The following is a 23952-nucleotide window of genomic DNA, read 5'->3' on the forward strand; positions in this document are numbered from 1 at the left end:
TTCGACCATAGAATTGAAATACTTCAACTTCGAATATTGAAGTTGAAGTTTTTTTCAGCGAACTTGGGTATTCTGCGGTCAAAGTAAAATCGATTATGGTAAATCCTTTGAATCGAATAATTCGAAGGATTTCAGCGATCGATCGAACGATTTTACTTCGATTTCCAAAAACGTAGAAAAATGCTCTAGAGGGGCTAACATAGCACTTCGGCAGGTTTAATTTGGCGAAGTATTGAAATCGAAGTTTTTTAAAAGAGACAGTACTTCGATTATCGAATGGTCAAATATTCAAACGATTTTACTTCGAATCGAAGTCATAGTATCCTATTCGATTTTCGAAGTATCCAAAAAATTACTTTGAATTTCGAATTTTTTTACTTCGAAAATTCCCTCGAATTCACTTCGACCCTTGATAAATCTGCCCCGTAAGGTATGAAGATCCAAATTATAGAAAGATCCGTTATCCGGAAACCCCAGGTCCCGAGCATTCAGGATAACAGGTACCACAGGTACCACATATAACATATAAATGTTAGTTAGTCTTTTTTGTTTTTTATTAAAGTGTTTTTTTATTAAAGTGGACCCGTCACCCAGACATAAAAATCTGTATAATAAAAGTCCTTTTTAAATTAAATATGAAAGCCAAGTTCTTTTTTTTATTAAAGCATTCATAGCTGTTGTAAACTCATTTAAAAATATCAGCTGTCAATCAAATATTGCCTACCCCGCCTCTATGCCTAGGCATAGAGGCGGGGCAAACAATTACTTTCACTTTCCATTCAGCACTTCCTAGATGTTACTGTTCTCTCCACATTCCCCCAGCTCTCTTAACGATTTAATTGTGTAACCAGGGCATGGGGATGGACATTGGGTCCCTGTCCCCAAGTGCACAAACAAGATACTCAGATGATACAAGACTTGCCTTAATAACAGTGTCCACAAAATGGCTCCTTCCTGGTTAATATAATTATGAGTTCCCAGACTGATGAAAACAATATTCAAATAATTTATACAGTGTATTTAAAGTTCCTTTTGCTTGACTAACATGATAAAATAGGATTTGGAAAAATTTTGTTTGGGTGACGGGTCCCCTTTAAAGGACCAGTAACATAAAAAAATTTAAAAAAATTTGTTTCTACCTAACGAAAAAAAAAACACCAAGGCAGACACCAACTTTAAATTCGCAAAGTCTCTATTAAGAAATTACTTATCAATTCTCTGCTTGCGCTCCTCTTCAAAACGGCGACAAGGCAACAATCCATCGTGGGGCCCTCGATTTCTCCTCCCTGGCTATCTCCTTTAGAAGGCAGGGAAGAGAAATCGAGTGCCGCACAATGGATCGTCGCCCTGTCGCCGTTTCTGAAGAGGAGCGCAAGCAGAGAATCGGTAAGTAATTTCTTAATAAACTCTGAGAATTAAAAGTTAAAACTGTCTTGGTGTTTTTATCTTCCGTTAAGTAAAAACAATTAAAAAAAAAAATTTATATTACTGGTCTTTTAAGATCTAGAAGGTATACTAGCATGATCACCCATTTTCTTGATAGCCTTCAGTACCAACTACTGTAAGATAGAGAGACACAAATTAAACTGAATCCAATACATTAGCGAGGAATGAGGCAGAGCTTGTACGGATGAGGAACATTCCCAAAGCCACTCAACTCAGGTGTAAGGTCCAAGTCCTCTGTGTCTACTGGAGACCTCAGGGTAAACTTCTGTAGAATGGTTGAAATAAACAGAAAGAGCTCCATCCGAGCCAGACCCTCCCCAGCGCATATTCTCTTCCCTGTAAGGGTAACAAAAAAACGGTGTAACATTTTTATGAGTTTTTTCTTATGTGATTTCCGCCAGAACAATGTAAAATAATGGCGTCAAATCTGACGTTCGCATGGCATGAGATTACGCACACCGTCTCCATTTATTTAACACAGTTTATTGGCAAATTTCGTTTTACATAGCATAATAAACATGCCCGTCAGCTTTGACAACAACACAATTAAGCCTTTTTGCATATGGGCTTAATAAAATAATTCTTTTTGAACACAACTGCAACCTGACTCAGTGTGCTACTGGCTTTCTTTTTGGATATCGATTTGACCCAGTGACAGGAGTGGGTCTCACAGTACAGCACCTGGCACTACAAAAGTGTATTTCAGGGAGGTGAGCGCTCCACTTGATTGGATTAACAACACAATTAATGACATGATTTCAGCTCCACTAGACTAATTGAAACGAACTGCTGATTTGATGCTATGGGTTGCTGCACAAGTGCACCTTGTCACCTGTGATATTAAGGGAATTCCATTACTGTGGTTCACCCTGTCTATGACACCCATGTTCTTGCCACCTCTGAATGTAAAATTAGCTGCTTGGTAGACACTTCACTTGCAATGATGCAGACATGATTGTTTTGCCCACTGTATAGTTAAGTTGCCATGAGTTAGGAAATGGCCTATCACCCATAAAAAATTAAAAAACGCCAGCGTTTTTTGGGACTTAGAAAATGTTTTAACTTTTTTCGAAGCAATCCCTATCTACTCTATTGCACTTCGCCTGGTCTGAGATGGCGAAGGAAGTCTGGCGTAAAAGGTAGCGTTCAGAATAATTTGTACGTCAGTAAATTTGCGTAGTTACGTCCGCAAATTCGCCAGGCGTAAGGGTGCGAAGTAACACTAGCGAATTTACGCCAGCGTCCGTTAGTGAATCGCCTAATTAATGAAAATGCGCATTCACGCTAGCGTTAGGTGCTTCGTCGTTTAGTGAATTTGCCCCCATGTGTCTACTCAAAGCACCCAGGATACTGCCCCCATGTGTCTACTCAAAGCACCCAGGATACAGACTGGCACATCCAGGACTACCAAATGATGATGTCAAAAATCAGTTAGTTTAAATTAAAAGCATTCTTGATTTACTGACTCCTTACACAACTATTGACAAATAGCCTTACACATTTTGTGCCACAGGGGGCACTTAATCATAGGCTAAGATAAAACACCAAAGGGCGACTACAGAAAACGCATCGCCACGTGTGCATTAGCGCAGGCGACTTTGGATTGTAACCTATGGGGAAAAACGCCGAGGCAGTTCGGGGAGATAGTCGCTCAAAAGACGAGGCGATTAGTCGCCAGGCGACAAAATCTCCCAGAATCTCCTTGTGTGGCTTAACCCTTATGTGGCAAATACATTGGTAAGCAGTCAGCTTTTTCACGTTAAAAGACTGGCTAAGCAATTATGTAATCCAATTTCCATAATTTTACAATAATGTACATACCTGAGGAAAAAGGCATGAATCCATCGTTCTTACAAAACTTTCCATTTTCATCTATGAAATGCCCAGGATTGAATAAATCAGGGTATTTAAACTGCTTTGGGTCATGCAGAACAGAGCTGAGCATTGGATATACTGTGGTACCCTAAAAATGAATTAGAAGACTTTTTACATGAATTGTAAGAACTATGATATTGCCCAAATAAAACTTATTTAAATTAAAGGGGAACTCCAGCCCACAGAGGCCTACATAACACAGCAACCTCTAATATACCCACCACAGTTACCTGTTTCTTCAAAAAGTAGGAATACATTTTCTATGCTGAAATCCAGCTGTTTAACAGTTCTTCTCTTTCTGCATCATTTGAAATCCTGGCAGTGAAGGAGGGACTAAACACTGATGTTACAAATTGTAACAACTTCTCCACAGCTTACAGACAGCATGTAGGAACTACATAACCCACAATGCATTGCACTGTGATGTTCTGTTCCTTATTGAAATCACATGTGCAGGGAATTGCGGGGATGCAGGCTAAGGACAGATGGCTGTTGATACAAAGTAACAGTAGTCAGCCAGCTCAGCAAAGTAGTCAGAGAGATCAGCAGGAGAGCAGGGGGCTAGGCTTAGGGAACTGCCAGAAACCATTAAAAATCATAAAAAGTCTGCATATTTTTTAATTGATGTACATTGCAAAGTTGCCTGAAATTATGTTTACTTTCTAAAAGCTTAAGTTATGTTTTTGTGGAGTTCCCCTTTACATTAAAGTGTATCATGCTGGCCAAAACATACCTGAAATCTCTAATAAAGTAAAGACAAAAGGACTAATTTTCCAACACTAAAGGGCTGATTTATTAATGCTTGAGTCTCCCATTCCTAAAGTCAGGTGAGGTTTCTGCATCCCAATACCTCTGCTTGCTGTCGATTGTGTTTTTTTTTTTTTGTGGTTTTAGGAACTGAAGGCCACAGCATTAATACATCTGCCCCTAAGTACATCAGTGTAATGACCAGTAGCAACCAATTCAAATTGTGTTTGATCAGTCTACTGTAAATTAAACTTTAGCACCTGATTTAGTAAATTACATCTAAATATTTTTATTTCAAATATTTTATTTTAAAATTAAAAAAGTTATACACTAAACTTTTTAGAAGGCCAAAAGTACAAAGGGGTGCAACTCTGTGACCCTTTGTGCACATTCAGGCATCATTTCTGGCCGGGGCATGGCTAAATCCCAATTTAATTTCACAATAGCTGCTCAATCAACATTAAATTAGAATGTATAAATATATAATGCATATATTTAAATCTGTGGGTCAGAATAATTGCCTAAACAATTTGTTGTTAGTAGTGATGGGCGAATTGGTCCTGTTTCGCTTCGCCACGAATTAGGCGAATTTCCCACAAAATTCGCAAAACTGGCGAAAAATTCACAAAACATTGATTTTGACGCTGGCGACAATTCGCCATTAAAGTAAATGGGCGTACGTTTAAATGGGAAAAAGCGTTGACGCTGGCGTCAAAACCAGCAAATTCGCCGTGAGTTGACGCCTGGCGAATAAATTCGCCCATCACTAATTTGCACTGCCAGTATATTCAATAAATTATTCATCTTTTGTTAATTAAAATATTATTGATGTTATAACACATATGTGTCTGAAAGTTTTGATTGGGGGGTCACTGAATTCTCACCTTTGGAATGCAATAACCCTGAAACTTAACGTTGCATGTCAGTTTGTGGGGAAGTCCCATGGGTATAATGTCAATGAATCTCTGGATCTCATGGATAACAGCATCTGTGTATGGCATGCGGGAACGGTCCTCGATACATGGAGCACGATTCCTGCCAATGACGCTATCGATCTCTTTATGGATTCGCTCTATGGGAAAAGTTTAAGGTTCATCATTCCAATCCATTTTTGGCTAAATGCAACATTGAAAAATTACAAATCACAGCAACAAACATTTCCTAAACCTCTTTTCTTCCAGCTCTGCTTTTAGCCTCTCAGTGGGCTGGTGATTTGTTTTGACTGTACAGGAAGTAGAATGCGACTTGGCTTTTGATGTAAGATAAATAAAAAAATTCCATATTTCATAAAATATAACAATAGGCAAAGCAATAGGCATAACATTTGTTCAGCACAAGCTCTGTGTATTGAATGATTGTTGAATAAGTGGATTTACTGAGTGTTTAATAGGTTTATTTAACTTTTTATTAATTTCCTTGGGACAATTTTTTCTCTGTCAAGTATTCTGCATGTCTCATCCTCAGTCTGTGTACTAACAGGTACTCAAGCTTTTCAAGTCTGGGTGCCTTCCATTTGTTTTTCTTTGTATGTAGAGCAGCCCTAACCAGTAAATTATATAGCCACATACTTCAGAGCTTGCCTTTTGGGTTCCCTTCAGTATTGTGTCATGCCCCACTGTATGCCAAAGGGTAGAAGTCAAAATGCTGTAGGAACCTAGAATAGAGGTGGGCTCCGTTGTGGGAGATACATTTTCTACCACCATTGCACACATCACTATTGTACAATATATAGTGAATAAAGTACCCCCTCTTGTAAAATATAAGGATATTATAAGTTACCGAGGAGTTTCATGACCCTATAAAAACACGAGGCCGAAGGCCGAGTGTTTTTATACAGGTCATGGAACTCCGAGGTAACTTCTAATATCCTCATATTTTACAACTGGGGGTACTTTATTTATTATAATACACAAATTTCAGTGAGTCATGTGACAGAAATTACATCACTACTCACCGTTTATAACTGATGACATCACTACTCACCGTTTATAAGGATATCATTTACAAGATATTCATGGCTTTTGTGTATTATAAAGATATTATAAGTTACAGAGGAGTTTCATGACCATATAAAAGTACAAGGCCGAAGGCCGAGTGTTTTTATACAGGTCATGGAACTCCGAGGTAACTTCTAATATCCTCATATTTTGCAACTGGGGGTACTTTATTTATTATAATACACAAGTTTCAGTGAGTCATGTGACAGAAATGACATCAGAACTCACCGTTTATAACTGATGACATCAGAACTCACCGTTTATAACTGATAAATCAGAACTCAACGTTTATAAGGATATAATTTACAAGATATTCATGGCTTTTGTGTATTATATATATATAATACACAAAAGCCATGAATATCCTGTAAATTATATCCTTATAAACGGTGAGTAGTGATGTCATCAGTTATAAACGGTGAATAGTGATGTAATTTCTGTCACATGACTCACTAAAATTTGTGTATTATAATAAATAAAGTACCCCCAGTTGTAAAATATGAGGATATTAGAAGTTACCTCGGAGTTCCATGACCTGTATAAAAACACTCGGCCTTCGGCCTCGTGTTTTTATATGGTCATGAAACTCCTCGGTAACTAATAATATCCTTATATTTTACAAGAGGGGGTACTTTATTCACTATATATATATATATATATATATATATATATATATATATATATATATATATATATATATATATATATATATATATTATATATACAGTATATATACAATATACATTAATATATATGTTTCATGTTTGCATGTTTCATGCCTCATAACGTCCCTTGCTTGGAAGCAAGATTTCTCCTCATTGAAACGCTTAGGGGGTTATTTACTCCGAATGCAAAAATCAATTTGTGATTTTTTTAAACAAAATCGGGCTTTTAAAAGAAATCATTAATTTTTAAGAATTTATTAAATAAAGGATGGAAAAGTCAGAAAATCCGGCATCTCAGACCTGTCGAGGTTGCATATAAGTCAATTGGAGAAGTCCCAATGATTTTTTGATTTGCACTGGGTTTCATGCAATACCCTGAAGTTTTCGGGCAAAAATCTGAGTTTTTGGGTGAAAAATCAGAAAAAATCTGAAAAATCGGATGAAAAATCTGAAAAAATCGTGAAAATCTGATTTTTTCCCACAAAGCAAATTTTCGGAAAATGTGATAATAAATAAGCATAAAAACCCAAGCGGAATCGATCAGAGTTTGTAGCAGAAAATATTGAGATAAATTCGGACTTTGATAAATAACCCCCTTAGAGATGGACATCTCCAAAATAATATATATTATAAATGAATCTTAAACAAGCCCATACATCTCCATATACCTTCAATATCTGGGTGCTTGAGGAGAATTAACAGGCCATATCGCAGTGTTGTGCTGACAGTTTCTGTTCCAGCACCAAACAGATCAAAAGTGGTATTAACAGCACCCACCATGTGAAACTCAGTCTGGGGCACATCCTTTTCCTAAAGCAAAAGAGAAAAAAAAACTAACTGGTTTTGTCATCATCCAAAATAAAAATTTAATTTTTATTACTGTATTGAATTTCCAAGTGTGTCTGTTGGAATGTAAACAATTACAAAACCTGTTTTTTTATGATGAAATATTTAAAAAACCTAACATTTACAACCTGCTCAAAAGAACCCATATTCTAGTTGGGCAGACTGCCATTTTTTGGTCCCAAAATTGGCCAGTAATCTGCCAGCTAGATCTGGGGTGGTCCAATTGGTAGCCACTGTCGGCCAGTGTATAGCTAGCTGAACAAATATCCTTTTAATTTACAAGTTATATCTATCTCTATCGCTAGTTTCACATGCATTCTCCTCTCCTAGATAATATGAACCTACCTGTTGCATTTTTATGAGGAAACAGTCAATAAAATCTCTAGGAGAACTAGGGTCAAGAGTCTCTTGGTGCATTTTGATCCTCTTCAGAATAAACTCCTGAAGACCATCAACATTTTTGAAAATTGTGTTGTGGGGCCCCGGTAGCTTACCCATGACTTTTGGAAATATATTGTACAACTGAAAGAAAAAAAGTTAGAGCTTCTTTAAACAATACTTAAAGAAATAAATCAGATTAACTATTTTAATAAACCAAAACTTTTGAATCAACCAATATTTAATGAATTCATTCATTGTATCTATCTTCTCCCCAAAGTGTAAAATAATTCATTAGACCTGGTTTTTACTCATTTACCAATGACAGTGCTTGCCCTTTAAGTTATGGGTTCTGTGCTCTTTATACACGTAGGGGCATATATATCAAGGGTCGAATTTCAAATTTGAAAAACTTCGAAAATTCAGAAAGACCAGACGAAATTAAGTCAAAGTTTTTTTTGGTCAGTTTCCGATCAAATAGGTCCGTATTCGGCCGAATTAGAATCGTACAAATTGAAATTATAGCGCATTCGATCGAATTCGATTCAAAGTTTTTCCCAAAAAAACTTTTATTTTTCAAGTCCAAACAATTGACTCAAAATAGGTTCTAGGTGGTCTCCCATAGGCTAAAACAGCAATTCGGCAGGTTTTAAATGGTGAATGGTCGACGTTGAATTTTTAAAGAGACAGTACATGATGAATTTCGAAATATTAGAATTTCCGAATTTTTTTTCAAAATTTAATCGAATTTGGAATATTCCGAAGTACACAAAAAATAGCTTGAAATTTAAATTTTTTTGAATTCGAAAATTCACTTCGACCTTTGATAAATCAACCCCTCCCAGTCCAGAGCAAGCCACCTGCAGCACATACTAAAGTAGCCAAGTACTCTCAGCAGTTTATACTGACATACAGCAGGGATCAAGGGTCCCAGTTGGCCAGTTAGATCCTGACAATGGCTGTGCCATGTTGGACTAATGATTCATGGACATTAATTTATTCAATTTATATTTATATCAATTTATATCAAGGGTTGGGATTGGGGAAATAAATATTCTTTATCTTAATTGCAGTTTTTCCCCCCTCCAGTTATTTCTTCTAAAACTGAACCTAAAACCTGAAAAGCAAAGCTTATTAATTTTTAATATCTAGAGAAAATAATCAATCAATGAATATAAAAATAACATGTAATAATAAATCACTAACAAAAGAGAAATGCTTACCTGTCCCCAAATTGAACTGAAGCCTCTGAAAGTTTGATTTATGAGATTTAGGAGTCTAAGGTATTCTGTATCTTCATATTCAAACCTGTCTCCAAATACAATGGAGCAGATTACATTGGAAACAGCTTTGCTAAAATAAAATGTTGGATCCACAGGCTTGCCTAGGTTAAAGACAGATTAACTAGATTAATTTATTAGATGAGTGATCAACATCAGTCTTATATGAGTATATTTACGGGTCATTTTCTCTTCATTTGTTAATCTCATAACTGGTTATAATAACCAGGTACCAGAACATGTGCTAAGAGTTATGGTACACAGGCATTTCTGCCATCAAAGTCCTTTCAGAAATAAATATTGTAATATAAAAAGTCATTGATGTTGAGTTGACAGCTAGTGACATACAGTATTAGTTGATATTTTTGAGAAAATGAGCTATTTAACAGAACTAAGTTAATTGTTTAAAAAACAATTTTTCACAGATTGATGTCTAAGGGGCACATTTACTTAGCTCGAGTGAAGGATTAGAATAAAAAATACTTCGAATTTCGAAGTATTTTTTTGGCTACTTCGACCATCGAATTGGCTACTGCGACCTTCGACTACGACTTCGAATCGAACGATTTGAACTAAAAATCATTAGACTATTCGATAGTCGAAGTACTGTCTCTTTAAAAAAAACTTCGACCACCTAAAACCTACCGAGCACCAATGTTAGCCTATGGGGAAGGTCCCCATAGGCTTTCCTAGCTTTTTTGGATCGAAGGAAAATCCTTTGATCGATGGATTAAAATCCTTCGAATCATTTGATTCGAAGGATTTAATCGATTTTTTCTTCAATCGTTCAATCGAAGGAAATGAGGTAAATCCTCCGACGGATTTTACTTCGACGGTCGAATATCGAGGGTTAATTAACCCTCGATATTCGACCAATAGTAAATGTGCCCCTAAATCAAAATATCTAGTCCCCACAGGTTTATTTTTGACAGTGATTCCTTAATATAATATATAACACACTTGCAGAATTATGATACGTCTTTTACTTTTGCAGTGTGAAGCCTGATGTAGGTGGTTGCAACAACAGGAGCTTATGTATAAAAGTTGCTCAAGCTGGGTAATAGTTTCTTGTATACAAGTACAGCCAAGAAAATAAGGGACTTTCTTTAGACAGAATGGCATAGGCATCTGATATGCCCAAAAAGGCACGAGGACTTATCTGCTCCTGCACTTGGACATGGATGCATTTTATATACAGTTAATTAAAGTGTGAAAGAAAAATGCCAAGGCTGATGGCACACAAGGGTTTTCACTTCTTTGTCTTCTACCAATACCTGCCTGGTATAGACAGTGTCTGTCTAAGGCTGAACATTTTCCATTTTTTAAAATGGGAAACCATGTCAGTTGGGCAATGGTGTTTTGACAGTCATGGTCATGGTGGACCATGACTGACCATGGCAGTTTGTTATAAAACTAAATAAATAATTTTTCTAAAAGCTTTCGCTTCTGTAAGTCTAATTTATTTTTGCTAAGTTATGAGATTCACTTTAATAATTCAACTGCAGTCTTTTCTGATAGATTGTGTCCGTTTTACATTCTACATACGATAACGAACGTATCAAAATGTTATGTATTGTGGAAATGTCCACCTTTGGTGTTTTTGAATTCTTTTGTAAGGAAATGAGCCTCCTCTTGGATTCTTTCCTCTATGCTTCTCTTTCCCATCCCAAAATTCCTCAAGGTCATCAGGGAAAATCTTCTTAGCTGTTTCCAGCGTTCTCCATTACTACCAACAACCCCTAAAAGAAATGAGTAATTAGGTGCAAAGCTGCAGAACATATTGTAGAGTGGAACACAAGTGGAACTAAACACTTGCATGGGTAGAATGCCCCACTGCAGAGTGATATACAGCATATATAGAAGGGAGCAATGAAAATCTCAGGCATTATCTACAGTATATTTTAAAATGGTAGCAAATTAAAATTTTTGCTGCCAAAGTTTAATTTTGCCACAAGACTTTAAGGGGCCTATTCATTAAACTTAAAATTGTTCTGGTTGAGTTTTTAATGTGGAAAAACTTGAATGTTTAGAGGAGAATTTTTCCCCCCGAGATTTATTATGCTCCAAAGCTACCAAAAGTCAGAATCTGAAAATACTCCAGCGGATGTCAATGGCAGATGGTCCCTTTAACAATTGGAACATGTTATTTGCCTTCATGATTTTTGAATCGGGCTGTTTGACGCTGAAATTAGAATTTTTCGTTTGATAATCCGAAGAATTTCGGATTTCAGAGTTTCATGATTTGAAATTGTTGCAAGATTTTGTCGCACATCGACAATTTTTGATCCGAATTGTTATAAAATTAAACCAGATCGTGGATGGGACTTTGGTCAAATTATTATTATTATTATTATTATTAATGGGAAAAAAAATCAAGCTTTAATAAAAATCCCCCTTAATGTATGTATGCCTTTTTCCCATAGATATATTTTCCAATATTAACCCTCACAGATTGGAAATTAAATCTATCACACATACTTTTCTAGGTCACCTGAGTAATACAGACAACTACTAATTGAGGTCAATAAAAGAAGCCAACCTGACCCCTTATTAGTTTTTATATGGGGCCTTTCAAATAGCCTGCCCAACAGATACAATATCCGAATGAAAAATTTTCTCTTCTCATTCTATTCTTTTGTTTTCTTTCTCTGAAACTTTCTTTTAATAAAGAAACCAGAAACATCAAATTTTTTTTAAAAATTCATTTGTATACCACAAAAAAACACCAACACATATTAAACTTAAAATTGCAAAGTCTTTATTTAGAAAAAACTTACCAAGTCTCTCCGCTTGCGCTCCTTTTCAGAAAAGACATCGTCCCTGGCTATCTCCTTTAAGGAAGACAGGGAGGAGAAATCGAGCGACGCACAATGGATCACCCGATCGTCTTTTCTGAAGAGGAGCTTAAGTTGAGTTATTTCTAAATAAAGACTTTTAAAGTTTAATACGTGTTGGTAGTTTTTTTTCGTAGTATACAAACAGTAACGTAACTAGAGGGGGCAGGCCCTGGTGCGTGACGCGCAGCTGGGCCCACGCCCCCTCTGTCCGGCCCGCATTTCAGTGGAGCGCGGTCTGCCGGGGGTCCTGAGGGGGTGCGGGCCCTGGCCCACTCGCACCCCCTGCTCCCCCGGTAGTTCCGCCACTGTATACAAACATATTTTTATAATTTTTTTTGATGTTACTGATCCTTTAATAGGACAAAAAAGTTCAATCAATCATATATTTTTCCATTTCACTGTTATTGAAAAACCAATAAAACTTGTCAGATTTAGAAAAAAAAAAAAACTGTCTAGAAACCCATCTGGTAGTTTTATAAAATACCATTGGCCCAGCACATCTATGGACCAATTGGGCAAACATCTACTCTTTTGGTGACGTAGCTAAGAAATGTATATCTGCACGAGGTCTTGATGGACATATTGAAGTCCTTTGCAGCATCTAAGCTTCTAAGCTCTTTAAAGTCTATTGTGTGTAATTATTTGTTGAAAAACTAAAAATAGCTCTTAAACTGTCATACCATGACCTCCTTGGGATATCTTGTCCAGTAGCGGCATATACCCACGAGCGCCAAATTCATCTCCGTTTTCATTGAGAGCCTCTTTTACAATGTCACAGCTGCACAAAACCACAACTGGCTCCATGCCCAAATGGATGGTGTACACTGGGCCGTACTTCTTACTCAGCTATAGATGTAGAAGGAAAATATGTTATAATAATAATTAGTTATTTGTAATAAACAAATATGTAGCATGCCATACATATTCACATTTTCCCATTCTCAGTCAATTATTCATATTTAACCTTTCTTTATTGTGACCACGCACAAGATTTATCCAAAACTTTCTTCCTATCGATGGATGTAACACATGCAAATGGAAAAATGGAAAATACAGAGCTTCACAGTGTATATTGTGCATGATATAAAATGTTATTTATGGTAGTTTTATTTTGATATTAAAATGGACATTTTTAAATTTGGAAACATAATTGAGATTTGTAATAAATCCATCTACTCTCTACCCTCTGAGACTGAGAGACTCCCCTCCTGCCTGAAATGTAATTGTTATTGCCATTTTTTTGTTGCATTGCATGAAGAAATATAAACTCATACGACACTTTCTATTAACCTTCTATTTCACAAACCCATTGTCCTTCATGGCAGGGATTTTAGATATTCTTCCAGGATCTCAGCCGCCGTTTCTCAAGATCGAGGGTTGATTATTTTTTTTGTGCTTCATTAGTTCTTTTAAATCACTGATAAACATTTACTACGCTTCTGCTGCTTGAAATGCAGTTTGTGCTAGATTAACAATTAGGGGCACATTTACTATGGGGCCGATTCACTAACTTCGAGTGAAGGATTCGAAGGTAAAAAACTTCGAATTTGGAAGTATTTTTTGGGCTACTTCGACCATCGAATGGGCTACTTCGACCACGACTATCGAAGGATTCGAAGTAAAAATCATTCGACTATTCGACCATTCGATAGTCGAAGTACTGTCTCTTATTAAAAAAACTTCGACCCCCTAGTTCGCCATCTAAAAGCTACCAAACTCAATGTTAGCCTATGGGGAAGGTCCCCATAGGCTTTCCTAAGTTTTTTTGATCGAAGGATATTCCTTCGATCGTTGGATTTAAATCCTTCAAATTGTTCGATTTGAAGGATTTTATCGTTCGATCGAAGGAATAATCCTTCGATCGTACGATCGCACTATTTGCGCTAAATCCTTCGACTTCGATATTCGATGTCGAAGGATTTTAATTCCCAGTCGAATATCGAGGGTTAATTAATCCTCGATATTCGACCCTTTGTGAATCGGCCCCTAAGGGTCGAATATTGAGGGTTAATTAACACTCGATATTGGACCCTCGAAGTAAAATCCTTCGACTTAGAATATCGAAGTCGAAGTATTTACCGCAAATACTTCGATCGAACGATCGAAGGAAAAATCGTTCTATCGAACGATTAAATCCTTGAAACGAACAATTCGAAGGATTTTAATCCATCGATCGAAGGATTTTCCTTCGATCAAAAAAAGCTTAGAAACCTTATGGGGAAGGTCCCCATAGGCTTACATTGAAACTCGGTAGGTTTAAAGTGGGGAAATATGTAGTCAAAGTTTTTTTTAAAGAGACAGTACTTTGACTATTGAATGGTCGAATAGTCAAATGATTTTTAGTTTGAATTGTTCGAATCGAAGTTGAAGTCGTAGTCGAAGGTCGTAGTAGCCTATTCGATGGTCGAAGTACCCAAAAAAACCTTCGAAATTCTAAGTTTTTATACTTCGAATCCTTCACTCGAGCTTAGTAAATGTGCTCCTTAGAGTGAAACAGATAAGGAGGCTTGCTTGAGGTAATGTAAAGATATTAATTCTACTGAAGTCTTGCAGATGAAAACTAAAAAAAAAAACTGGATTTTTCTACGAACAATCCTACTTGCACGACAAAAGTTTTCATGGTTTTCATGGTAATAATGTACCATTCATCGTGTATATAAGATCTATACCTATATGGTCAATCTTACAAACAATTTAAATACAGAACAACTTTACTTGTGTAGGAAAATAGCCAACACGGTGCTTTTGAGTGCCATGTTTTTAAGAGTAAAAATGATTGTAGTGTTTGTAGTCAGCAAAACCAACGAAAAAGTAAGATCTAGTAAACTTGTTGTACTGTATGAGTCTAAAACGTGTAAGCGGCATGCTTCAATGGCATCTTTACCTCAATAAGGGATTTGAAGATCTCTTTGCCTTTCAGCTGCAGAAAGTTGCCCAGGAAGGGTATGGGTATGGGTCCTGGGGGCAGTTTGCCCTTGCCCTGGCGCCGTGTAACTTGTATCGTATTTAGGAGCAGGAAAAGTACGCAGATTACCAACAGCACGGCAGTTGCTCCCAGGATCTCCATGCTGGTTATCGTTTCCTGCAGCCACTACTTCTGTTGTTTTTGCTTCTAGTATTTATACAGCCCTGCTAAAAGGCAGAATTTGGAAAGCTGCCCACGGGTTACCTAAGAGCTGTCCTCCCTTTGTCTATCGAGAACATTCCTTATGTAATTCTTCAAGGAGTTTAATCTCATAGGTGTGACACTTTCACCTGTGAGTGTGTAAATATATTTGTCCTGCCATGTGCCCCCTGTTGCCCTAAGTCTCTCATTACGTTTCTGCTTTGGAGGCGAGATTTTTTTGCAAAGCTTGTTTCACTGAATAAACAAGAATGCCATGTACAGTACATTATTCAAAGGTGGCTGGAGTTATCCTGTGGTTCATTTTTCCAGGCTTATAAAAGGGGCCGATTCACTAAATTCGAGTGAAGGATTCGAAGTAAAAAAACTTCAAATTTCGAAGGTTTTTTTGGGCTACTTCGACCATCGAATGGGCTACTTCGACCTTCGACTACGACGAATCGAAGGATTCGAAGTAAAAATCGTTCGACTATTCGATAGTCGAAGTACTGTCTCTTTATAAAAACTTCGACTCCCTAGTTCGCCATCTAAAAGCTACCGAAGTCAATGTTAGCCTATGGGGAAGGTCCCCATAGGCTTGCCTAACTTTTTTTGATCGAAGGATATTCCTTCGATCGTTGGATTAAAATCCTTCGAATCGTTCGATTCAAAGGATTTTATCGTTCGATCGAAGGAATTATCCTTCGATCGTTCGATCAAATTTTCTGCATTAAATCCTTCGACTTCGATATTCAAAGTCGAAGGATTTCAATTCCTAGTCGAATATCGAGGGTTAATTAACCCTCGATATTCGACCCATAGTGAATCAGCCCCAAAATGTATTGGATTTTCATGGCAGCGGGAATTCAGGATGCTTTGTCTCCCACAGTTTTTAGGAGCAGGGGGTGATGGCAAATTGCCTAAAACTGCTTCATCATAGTTTTCATATATGTTGCAAATGTCATTAAGATTAAGAGGAATTGACAATAAGTACATAATTCTATATGGTAATAATTGTAGCATAAGTACAGGTGCTGGAGTTATAAGGAGTACAAATTTGGGCTAAAGGAACATTATTGTTATCCAAGATGTCAGCTTTTCTTATGCTTTAGTGATGGGCGTATGTGTCCCGGTTTGCTTCGCCGAAAAGTTCACAAATTCACGGTGAAAATTTGGCGAAACTCATTGAAGTAAATGGGCGTCAAAATAATTTTTACTTTCGACTCCTGCGTCACTTTTTATGCACACGCCTAATTCTATATGGTAATAATTGTAGCATAAGTACAGGTGCTGGAGTTATAAGGAGTACAAATTTGGGCTAAAGGAACATTATTGTTATCCGAGATGTCAGCTTTTCTTATGCTTTAGTGATGGGCGAATTTGTCCCGGTTTGCTTCGACGAAAAGTTCACGAATTCACGGTGAAAATTTGGCGAAACGCATTGAAGTAAATGGGCGTCAAAATTATTTTTACTTTCGACTCCTGCGTCAATTTTTATGCGCACGCCTATTTTGTTCAAATGCATTAAAGTCAATGGGCGTCCAAATAATTTTGATGCGCAACAATTTTAGATGCACGCCCAAATTTTTTTGACGCAGCAGATTTTTTGCAGCAGTTTCGCAAATTTATTTGCTGGCGGCGAAACTTGGAAATTCACCGCAAAATTCCGCCTGCCGAATTTATTCGCCAATCACTTCAAGTCATGAATATCACACAAGGTAGGGGCATAGCAAGGGATGCCCATGTCCTTTCCATACAGTATTCAGCGGTACTATTGTGCTGCATAAATAAATGAGCTCTTGTTTGTTTGTCCATAAATTTATCAGTGTGAACTTTTATCCCATTAGCTTGATAACCAGGGAAGGGCGCATGATTTGATCACTGCCAGAAAACTCTGCTGCCCTTTGGTGCTTGAACAGTGTGTTCTGAGTATTAGTTAACAGACTCAGCTGTTCTTGCCAACTTCTGTTATAGCCAGGGCAATAGAGTTTGCAGGGTCAGCCGGTGTTATAGCAGTTACATAGCAGTAAGCCGTGCCTCAGTAGTAATGATGGGTGAATATATTGGCCTGGCACAAATTCGCTTCAAATTCCCGCGTTTCGCGCCAGTGAATAAATTCGTCAATTTCCGATTTTCATGATTTTTTTGTGAAAACTTCAAATTTCACGATTTTTGAGTGAAATCCTTCAAATTTCACGATTTTTTAGTGAAAACTTTAAAATTTCAAGATTTTTGTGTTAACTCCTTCAAATTTCACGATTTTTTAGTGAAAACTTTCAAATTTCAAGATTTTTGAGTTAAATCCTTCAAATTTCACGATTTTTTTGTGAAAACCTTCACATTTCACGATTTTTGAGTGAAATCCTTCAAATTTCACGATTTTTTGTGAAAGCCTTCAAATTTCAAATTTTTTGAGTGAAAACATCCAAATTTCAAGATTTTTTCGGGAACTTTCTGATTTCATGATTTTTCATGAATTTTTTGCCGTTTCGCAAATTTTGTGGGAAATTCGCAAATTTTTCGGTGAAACGGGACAAATTCGCCCATCACTATTCGGTAGGACCTACTCATACTCGTTATATTGTTGGGTAAAACACAAAATTTGCATTTCTGTAGCACTATTGTGATAAAATAAATCAGAAAAGGGTCATCAAAAATATTGTGTTTTTTTGGAAGATATAAATGAATGGGAACCAGGAATTTTAGAACAGGTACATTTATTTATGTAGCAACTGAAGGGCAACAAGTAAACTATGCTGTTAAAGTAATAGAATATTGCTACAATAAATGGAGTCATTCTGCAAAATGGTCATAAACAATAGGTAGTAATTTAGTGTTGTTTTAAAACAAAAGAATATGATCAATACTCTATGGTCTCACCCTATTAGGTCAAACACTGACACCACCAAGGTGATATTAGCCAGACAAATATAATGTATAACTTACATCTTACAGAAAATAAAGTACCCTCATTTTACGTTTTCCCGCATTTTACATTTTTTATTTCTGGTCCCACCAATTTATAATGCATTTCAATGGGTGCATTTCCCTGATTTTCAGTAATGTTTTCCCTGATTTTACATCAAAATTTTGCCCTGATGTTCCCAAAAACTGCTTTTTTTCCTCTATGAATGTTATTATTTGTGAAATAAAGAGGTCTAAACAGATGTATATTTTGCCATTATTCTGCCTGTAAATGGTCAATTGCAATTAGTCTGCCCCTTATACAGTCCTGCACCAATCACCTATTGCTTTAGGTTGTGTATGTGACTGACAGACAGACTTTGCACACACCCCCCATAGTGTAACATTAACACTGCAATACTTAACCCTTGTTATTAAAACAGTAAATATTGTATTTCAAAGTATAATGGACTCCTGTTCTTATATCCTTTCAGTACTTTAACACATTTCCCTGATTTTACACTTTCCCAGATTTGACATATAGTTATGGGCGAATTTATTCGCCAGGTGCGAATTCGCGGCGAATTTGCCCCCAGCGAATAAATTCGCAAAATGGCCGTGAAAATTCGCTGGCAACACTTCGCCATCGTCCAAAAGAAATTGTCGGCGGCGTCCAAAAAAATGGACGCCAGCGTAAAAAACGAGCGTTGCCATCAAAAACGGGCGTCGGTGTCAAAAAACGGGTGTCGGCGTCAAAAACAGCGCCATTTTGTGAATTTTTCGACGTTTCGCTAATTTTGCTAATTTTTTGGCGAAACGGCGCAAATTCCCCCAGCACTATTGACATAACATGCAGATACAGTGTTTGAACTGGGAAAGGATACTGTCCTGCCACCTTTACCTTATTAGCTGGATAAACAGATAATGTTTCAGTAACTGCCAGCGGCCTCTGTTGCCCTGTTATTCAAACAACGGTCAAAGTGTTACTAGTCATAGGTTTTCTTGCCAATTTCTTTTCAAACAAGGACTAAAAAAGTTCACAGGGTCAGCCCATGTTATGAGAGTCGGACCAATACAATGCAAAGGGGTTACATATACATACTGTTAAAATGAGTGTTAGCAGTTGTACTTGCATGCCGATGTAATGCCATGTCACATGTTCACTGTTTCCTAATGCAGAAGTATCAATCCAATTGGCCCCTGTTGAAGAGAGGAAAGCAAGTTGGGGGGGGGATTTATATGAGATGAGCTAACATATCATTTCGGTTAAAAATGGCAACAGATTATGTCCCCCAGAATAGAAGGAAGAAACCAATGGTGTAGGATTCCCACTTAAAAAGAAACAATAACACAGAAAAATGAAAGTGTTTTAAAGTAATGAAAATATAATTCACTACTGCTCTTCACTAGTAAAATGGATGTGTTTGCTTCAGAAACTCTACTATAGTTTATATAAACAAGCTACTGTGTATCCTGTGCTTGAATGGCTGCCCCCATGGTTACACATTAGCTTGTTTATATAAACTATAGTAGTACTTATCTGTTATCTACTGTGTATCCTGTGCTTGAATGGCTGCCCCCATGGCTACACAGCAGCTTGTTTATATCAACTATAGTAGTACTTATCTGTTATCTACTGTGTATCCTGTGCTTGAATGACTGCCCCCATGGCTACACAGCAGCTTGTTTATATAAACTATAGTAGTACTTATCTGTTATCTACTGTGAATCCTGTGCTTGAATGGCTGCCCCCATGGCTACACAGCAGCTTGTTTATATAAACTATAGTAGTACTTATCTGTTATCTACTGTGTATCCTGTGCTTGAATGACTGCCCCCATGGCTACACAGCAGCTTGTTTATATAAACTATAGTAGTACTTATCTGTTATCTACTGTGTATCCTGTGCTTGAATGGCTGCCCCCATGGCTACACAGCAGCTTGTTTATATAAACTATAGTAGTACTTATCTGTTATCTACTGTGTATCCTGTGCTTGAATGGCTGCCCCCATGGCTACACAGCAGCTTGTTTATATCAACTATAGTAGTACTTATCTGTTATCTACTGTGTATCCTGTGCTTGAATGGCTGCCCCCATGGCTACACAGCAGCTTGTTTATATAAACTATAGTAGTACTTATCTGTTATCTACTGTGTATCCTGTGCTTGAATGACTGCCCCCATGGCTACACAGCAGCTTGTTTATATAAACTATAGTAGTACTTATCTGTTATCTACTGTGTATCCTGTGCTTGAATGGCTGCCCCCATGGCTACACAGCAGCTTGTTTATATAAACTATAGTTGCGTTTCTGAAGCAAACACACCAGATTTACCAGTACAGGGCAACACTACATTATATTTTCATTACTTTAAAACACTAATTTTTTTGTGTTACTTTTCCTTTAGGAAGTTTCGAAGTACTATAAAAAACTGTGCCAGCACAAACACTGATAATGTGATTAAGGTCAGCACCTCAATTACAACAGAGAGGGAGAGAGAGACAACCTCAAACTTGTCTGGTTCGACTGCTACCAAAAGGGCCACAAAGCTAGAGCATGTCTAGACAAACTAAATAAAATAAAGTCGATATGGTGTATCTATTGCAGAAGTGTTCCTGACTCATAACAAGGGGAATGTAGTAAAAGCAACATTAATAAATGCACTGTATATCTCCACAAATACACAGGACATTTTCTTTGTTGAAGCAGCAGCTACATGGTGCTGGAACCCGCACTTCTTAAAAATAAAAGTGATACCAAATTAGCCACAGAAAGGGACTTGGGAGCCTATAAAGTCTGATACTGGCACAGAATTCTTGGCAAAGAGTTTCTAGTCACTGCTCAGTAAGAAGGGCATAAGACACATCAGCACCGTACTCATCCCATAACAATAGGACTGCTGAAAGAAACTGGAGAGCTCTATTTGAGATGTATATTTATTGAGAGCATATTACCAAAACAATTATAGACATACACAGTTATGACTGTGCATATGATTTGCAATAGGTGCTTTAAGAATTGTTTAAATGACACTGTTTACATGGCAAATAATTCACTCTAAAATATATAATGTCATTCCTGAACCAACAAGTGTAATTTTTTTAGTTATAATATTGGTGTGTAGGTGCATCTCAGGTCATTTTGCCTGGTCATGTACTTTCAGAAAGAGCCAGCACTTTAGGATGGAACTGCTTTCTGGCAGGCTGTTGTTTCTCCTACTCAATGTAACTGAATGTGTCGCAGAGGGACTTGGATTTTACTATTGAGTGCTGTTCTTAAATCTACCAGGCAGCTACCAGGCAGCTGTTATGTTGTGTTAGGGAGCTGCTATCTGGTTACCTTCCCATTGTTCTGTTGTTAAGCTGCTGGGGGGAAAGGGAAGGAGTGATATCACTCCAATTGCATTACAGCAGTAAAGAGTGACTGAAGTTTATCAGAGCACAAATCACATGACTGGGGGCAGCTGGGAAACTGAAAATATGTCTAGCCCAGTGTCAGATTTCAAAATTAAATATAAAAAAATCAGTTTGCTCTTTTGAGAAATGGATTTCAGTGCAGAATTCTGCTGGAGCAGCACTATTGACTGATGTGTTTTGAGGAAAAACATTTTTTCCATGACAGTTGCCCTTTAAACAGGAGTTTCCTGGGAGTGCTGTCCAGAACTCTGATGTGATTGTGACCTGTAGAGTAAAAGTGGGGCTTGCACCTGTGCATCAAAAAAGTGATCATGATGCTTATTTCCAGATGGCAATGCTGAAAGATAAATCAATGGAAATATATATCAAAAGATACTTGTAAAATTAGGTGTGTCAGATTGTAAACCAAAATGTGACAACATGTGCTAAGAAAGATATGAGCTGGTGATCAGTAATCTGTTACAATACCGAATGAACAACAATGAACTGTAACTAACCATATGATGAGATACTTAAAAGGTACTATTTATTTGTCTAAATAAGAATGGTCCACTGCTTTCTTGGAAGTCAATGAACCAATACACAGTTGTCTTCATGTGAGGCTGAATATATAACATTGGCTACAACCATGCAGGAGAGTTTGCATCTTGTACAGTTGCTCAAAGACAGCGAATGTCAATATGAGCCTATAAGATTATCAATGGGCAATAGCTCTCACCAAAAACCTTGTTTTCTGTTAAAGGTAAAAACATATTCATATCAAATATCATTTTTTGATCTGTGCTGAATGAGGGTAAGATGACCCTTGAGTATTGTTCCATAAACAAGATAAACAAGTAAATATCAGATGTTATGACTGAGCCTATAGTATGGTAAGGTATTAATTAGTGATGCACCAAATCCAGGATTCGGTTCGGGATTTTGCCAGGATTCGGCCTTTTTCAGCAGGATTCGGCCGAATCCTTCTGCCTGGCCGAACCGAATATATTTGCATATGCAAATTATGGCGGGGAGGCAAATTGCGTGACTTTTTGCCTCAAAACAAAGAAGTAAAAAATGTTCTCCCCTTCCCATCCCTAATTTGCATATGCAAATTAGGATTCAGATTCGGTTCAGAATTCGGCTGAATCTTTCACAAAGGATTCGGGGGTTCGGCTGAATCCAAAATAGTGGATTTGGTGCATCCCTAGTATTAATTTATGCTAAATGAGTCCTTCTATAATACGAGAGCAACATGTGTATTAGTGTGTATGTTGACATGCTGATGTAATTCTCTGTTTCCTAATGCAGAAGTATTGATAACATTTGTTCCTGGAAAGTATGTTGTCTGTGTGCAGTTTAACCTTGTCTAAAAAGAGGAAACTTATATAATATCGAGCTAATATACCATTCCGTTCATCCCTTTTATTATTCTATGCCCTTTAACAGGCCAGCCAGTCCAGGGGGCTGCCTGTGCTCTGCAACTTGAAATGCATAAAAGAATCAAGTACAAGATGCAGAATGAAGCTTCCACAGGTGCAGAGCCGTTCTTGTCCACACTATTTGCCATAGGACAGCGGTAAGTAGCCCTGTTTTCACCTGCATCTGCTACTGCCTCATATGCCTCATGTCCCACATGAATACAGTGCTGTCAAATGCAGTGTTGGGTAGTGATTTCAAGCAGAAAAGCAACAGCTTTGGTAAATGACCCGTATGCAGGGTCCCCTGTCACAACTCTAGTTCCTCCGCCTCCCCTGCACCTCGCTGCAAGTACACACAAGTGGTGCCAAGTAGATTAGTGCAGGGAGCGAGTCTGCGCTAGTAGTGGGGCCCACAAGAGCCGTGGCCCTCCGGGATTTATCCCAGTGTCCCGAAGACCCAGTCGGACCCTGCCTCTATATCTTTTTGTCATAGACATAAACAACATATAACAATAACTCTTATCATGTTCTTAAAAAACAAGATATTAAGTTCAACTTTTTAACCCACTAAATTAAGGCTCTGTCTATTTGTATGAATGTAAGGGGGAAATATTCCCATTGCTGTTAACGCTGTCGATTTTTCTTACCCTTATTATAGACATATATAAAACAAAGACAAACATATAATTAATCTTCATCTGAAAAAAAGACCTGAGGTCACAGATCTATTTAAACAGCATAAATAAAAAAATAAGGGCTCCAATAAAAAACCCACCACATCGCAGTTTTATTCTGAGCCACAAGGCTTGAAAGAATATTGGATCTTCCCCTGGGCTACTGCAAGCCTGACTGTATTGGCCATTGGCTCAATTGTATAAAGGTGGCCATACACGGGCCGATAAAAGCTGCCGACAGACCAGATCTCGATCAGATGGGACTAAAAATCCCGTCGGATCGCGGCTGCATCTGTTCGTTGATGCGGTCCCGCAATCCGACCACCCGTTACTATTTGTTAGGATCCGATTGGATCAGCCCGATATTGCCCACCTCAAGGTG

General features: G+C 37.5%; 1 protein-coding gene across 1 annotated transcript; it reads right to left on the minus strand.

The window, feature by feature from the left end:
• Positions 1-1538: 1538 nt before the first annotated feature.
• cyp2a6.11.S (cytochrome P450 family 2 subfamily A member 6 gene 11 [provisional] S homeolog) lies at positions 1539-15287 on the minus strand. Its single transcript, XM_018233324.2, has 9 exons — positions 14956-15287; positions 12752-12917; positions 10824-10973; positions 9178-9338; positions 7922-8098; positions 7399-7540; positions 4953-5140; positions 3268-3409; positions 1539-1782 (listed from the first exon to the last, which is right to left on the minus strand). Exons 1-9 carry the CDS (start codon positions 15136-15138, stop codon positions 1601-1603), a joined length of 1491 nt encoding a protein of 496 aa, XP_018088813.1. The 5' UTR covers positions 15139-15287; the 3' UTR covers positions 1539-1600.
• Between the last annotated feature and the right edge of the window lie 8665 nt (positions 15288-23952).

Source organism: Xenopus laevis, chromosome 8S (genome assembly GCF_017654675.1).
Source record: "Xenopus laevis strain J_2021 chromosome 8S, Xenopus_laevis_v10.1, whole genome shotgun sequence".
NCBI lineage: Eukaryota > Metazoa > Chordata > Amphibia > Anura > Pipidae > Xenopus > Xenopus laevis.

What these genes read in the sequence shown, in the direction of transcription:
- cyp2a6.11.S (XM_018233324.2), bottom strand. Translation starts at nt 15,138, where the DNA reads ATGGAGATCCTGGGAGCAACTGCCGTGCTGTTGGTAATCTGCGTACTT. An exon ending in AGAATTCAAAAACACCAAAG is followed by an intron (nt 9,339 to 10,823) that starts GTGGACATTTCC and finishes TCTTTAACCTAG; the next exon opens with GCAAGCCTGTGGATCCAACA. An exon ending in AGGGTTATTGCATTCCAAAG is followed by an intron (nt 3,410 to 4,952) that starts GTGAGAATTCAG and finishes ATTCATTTTTAG; the next exon opens with GGTACCACAGTATATCCAAT.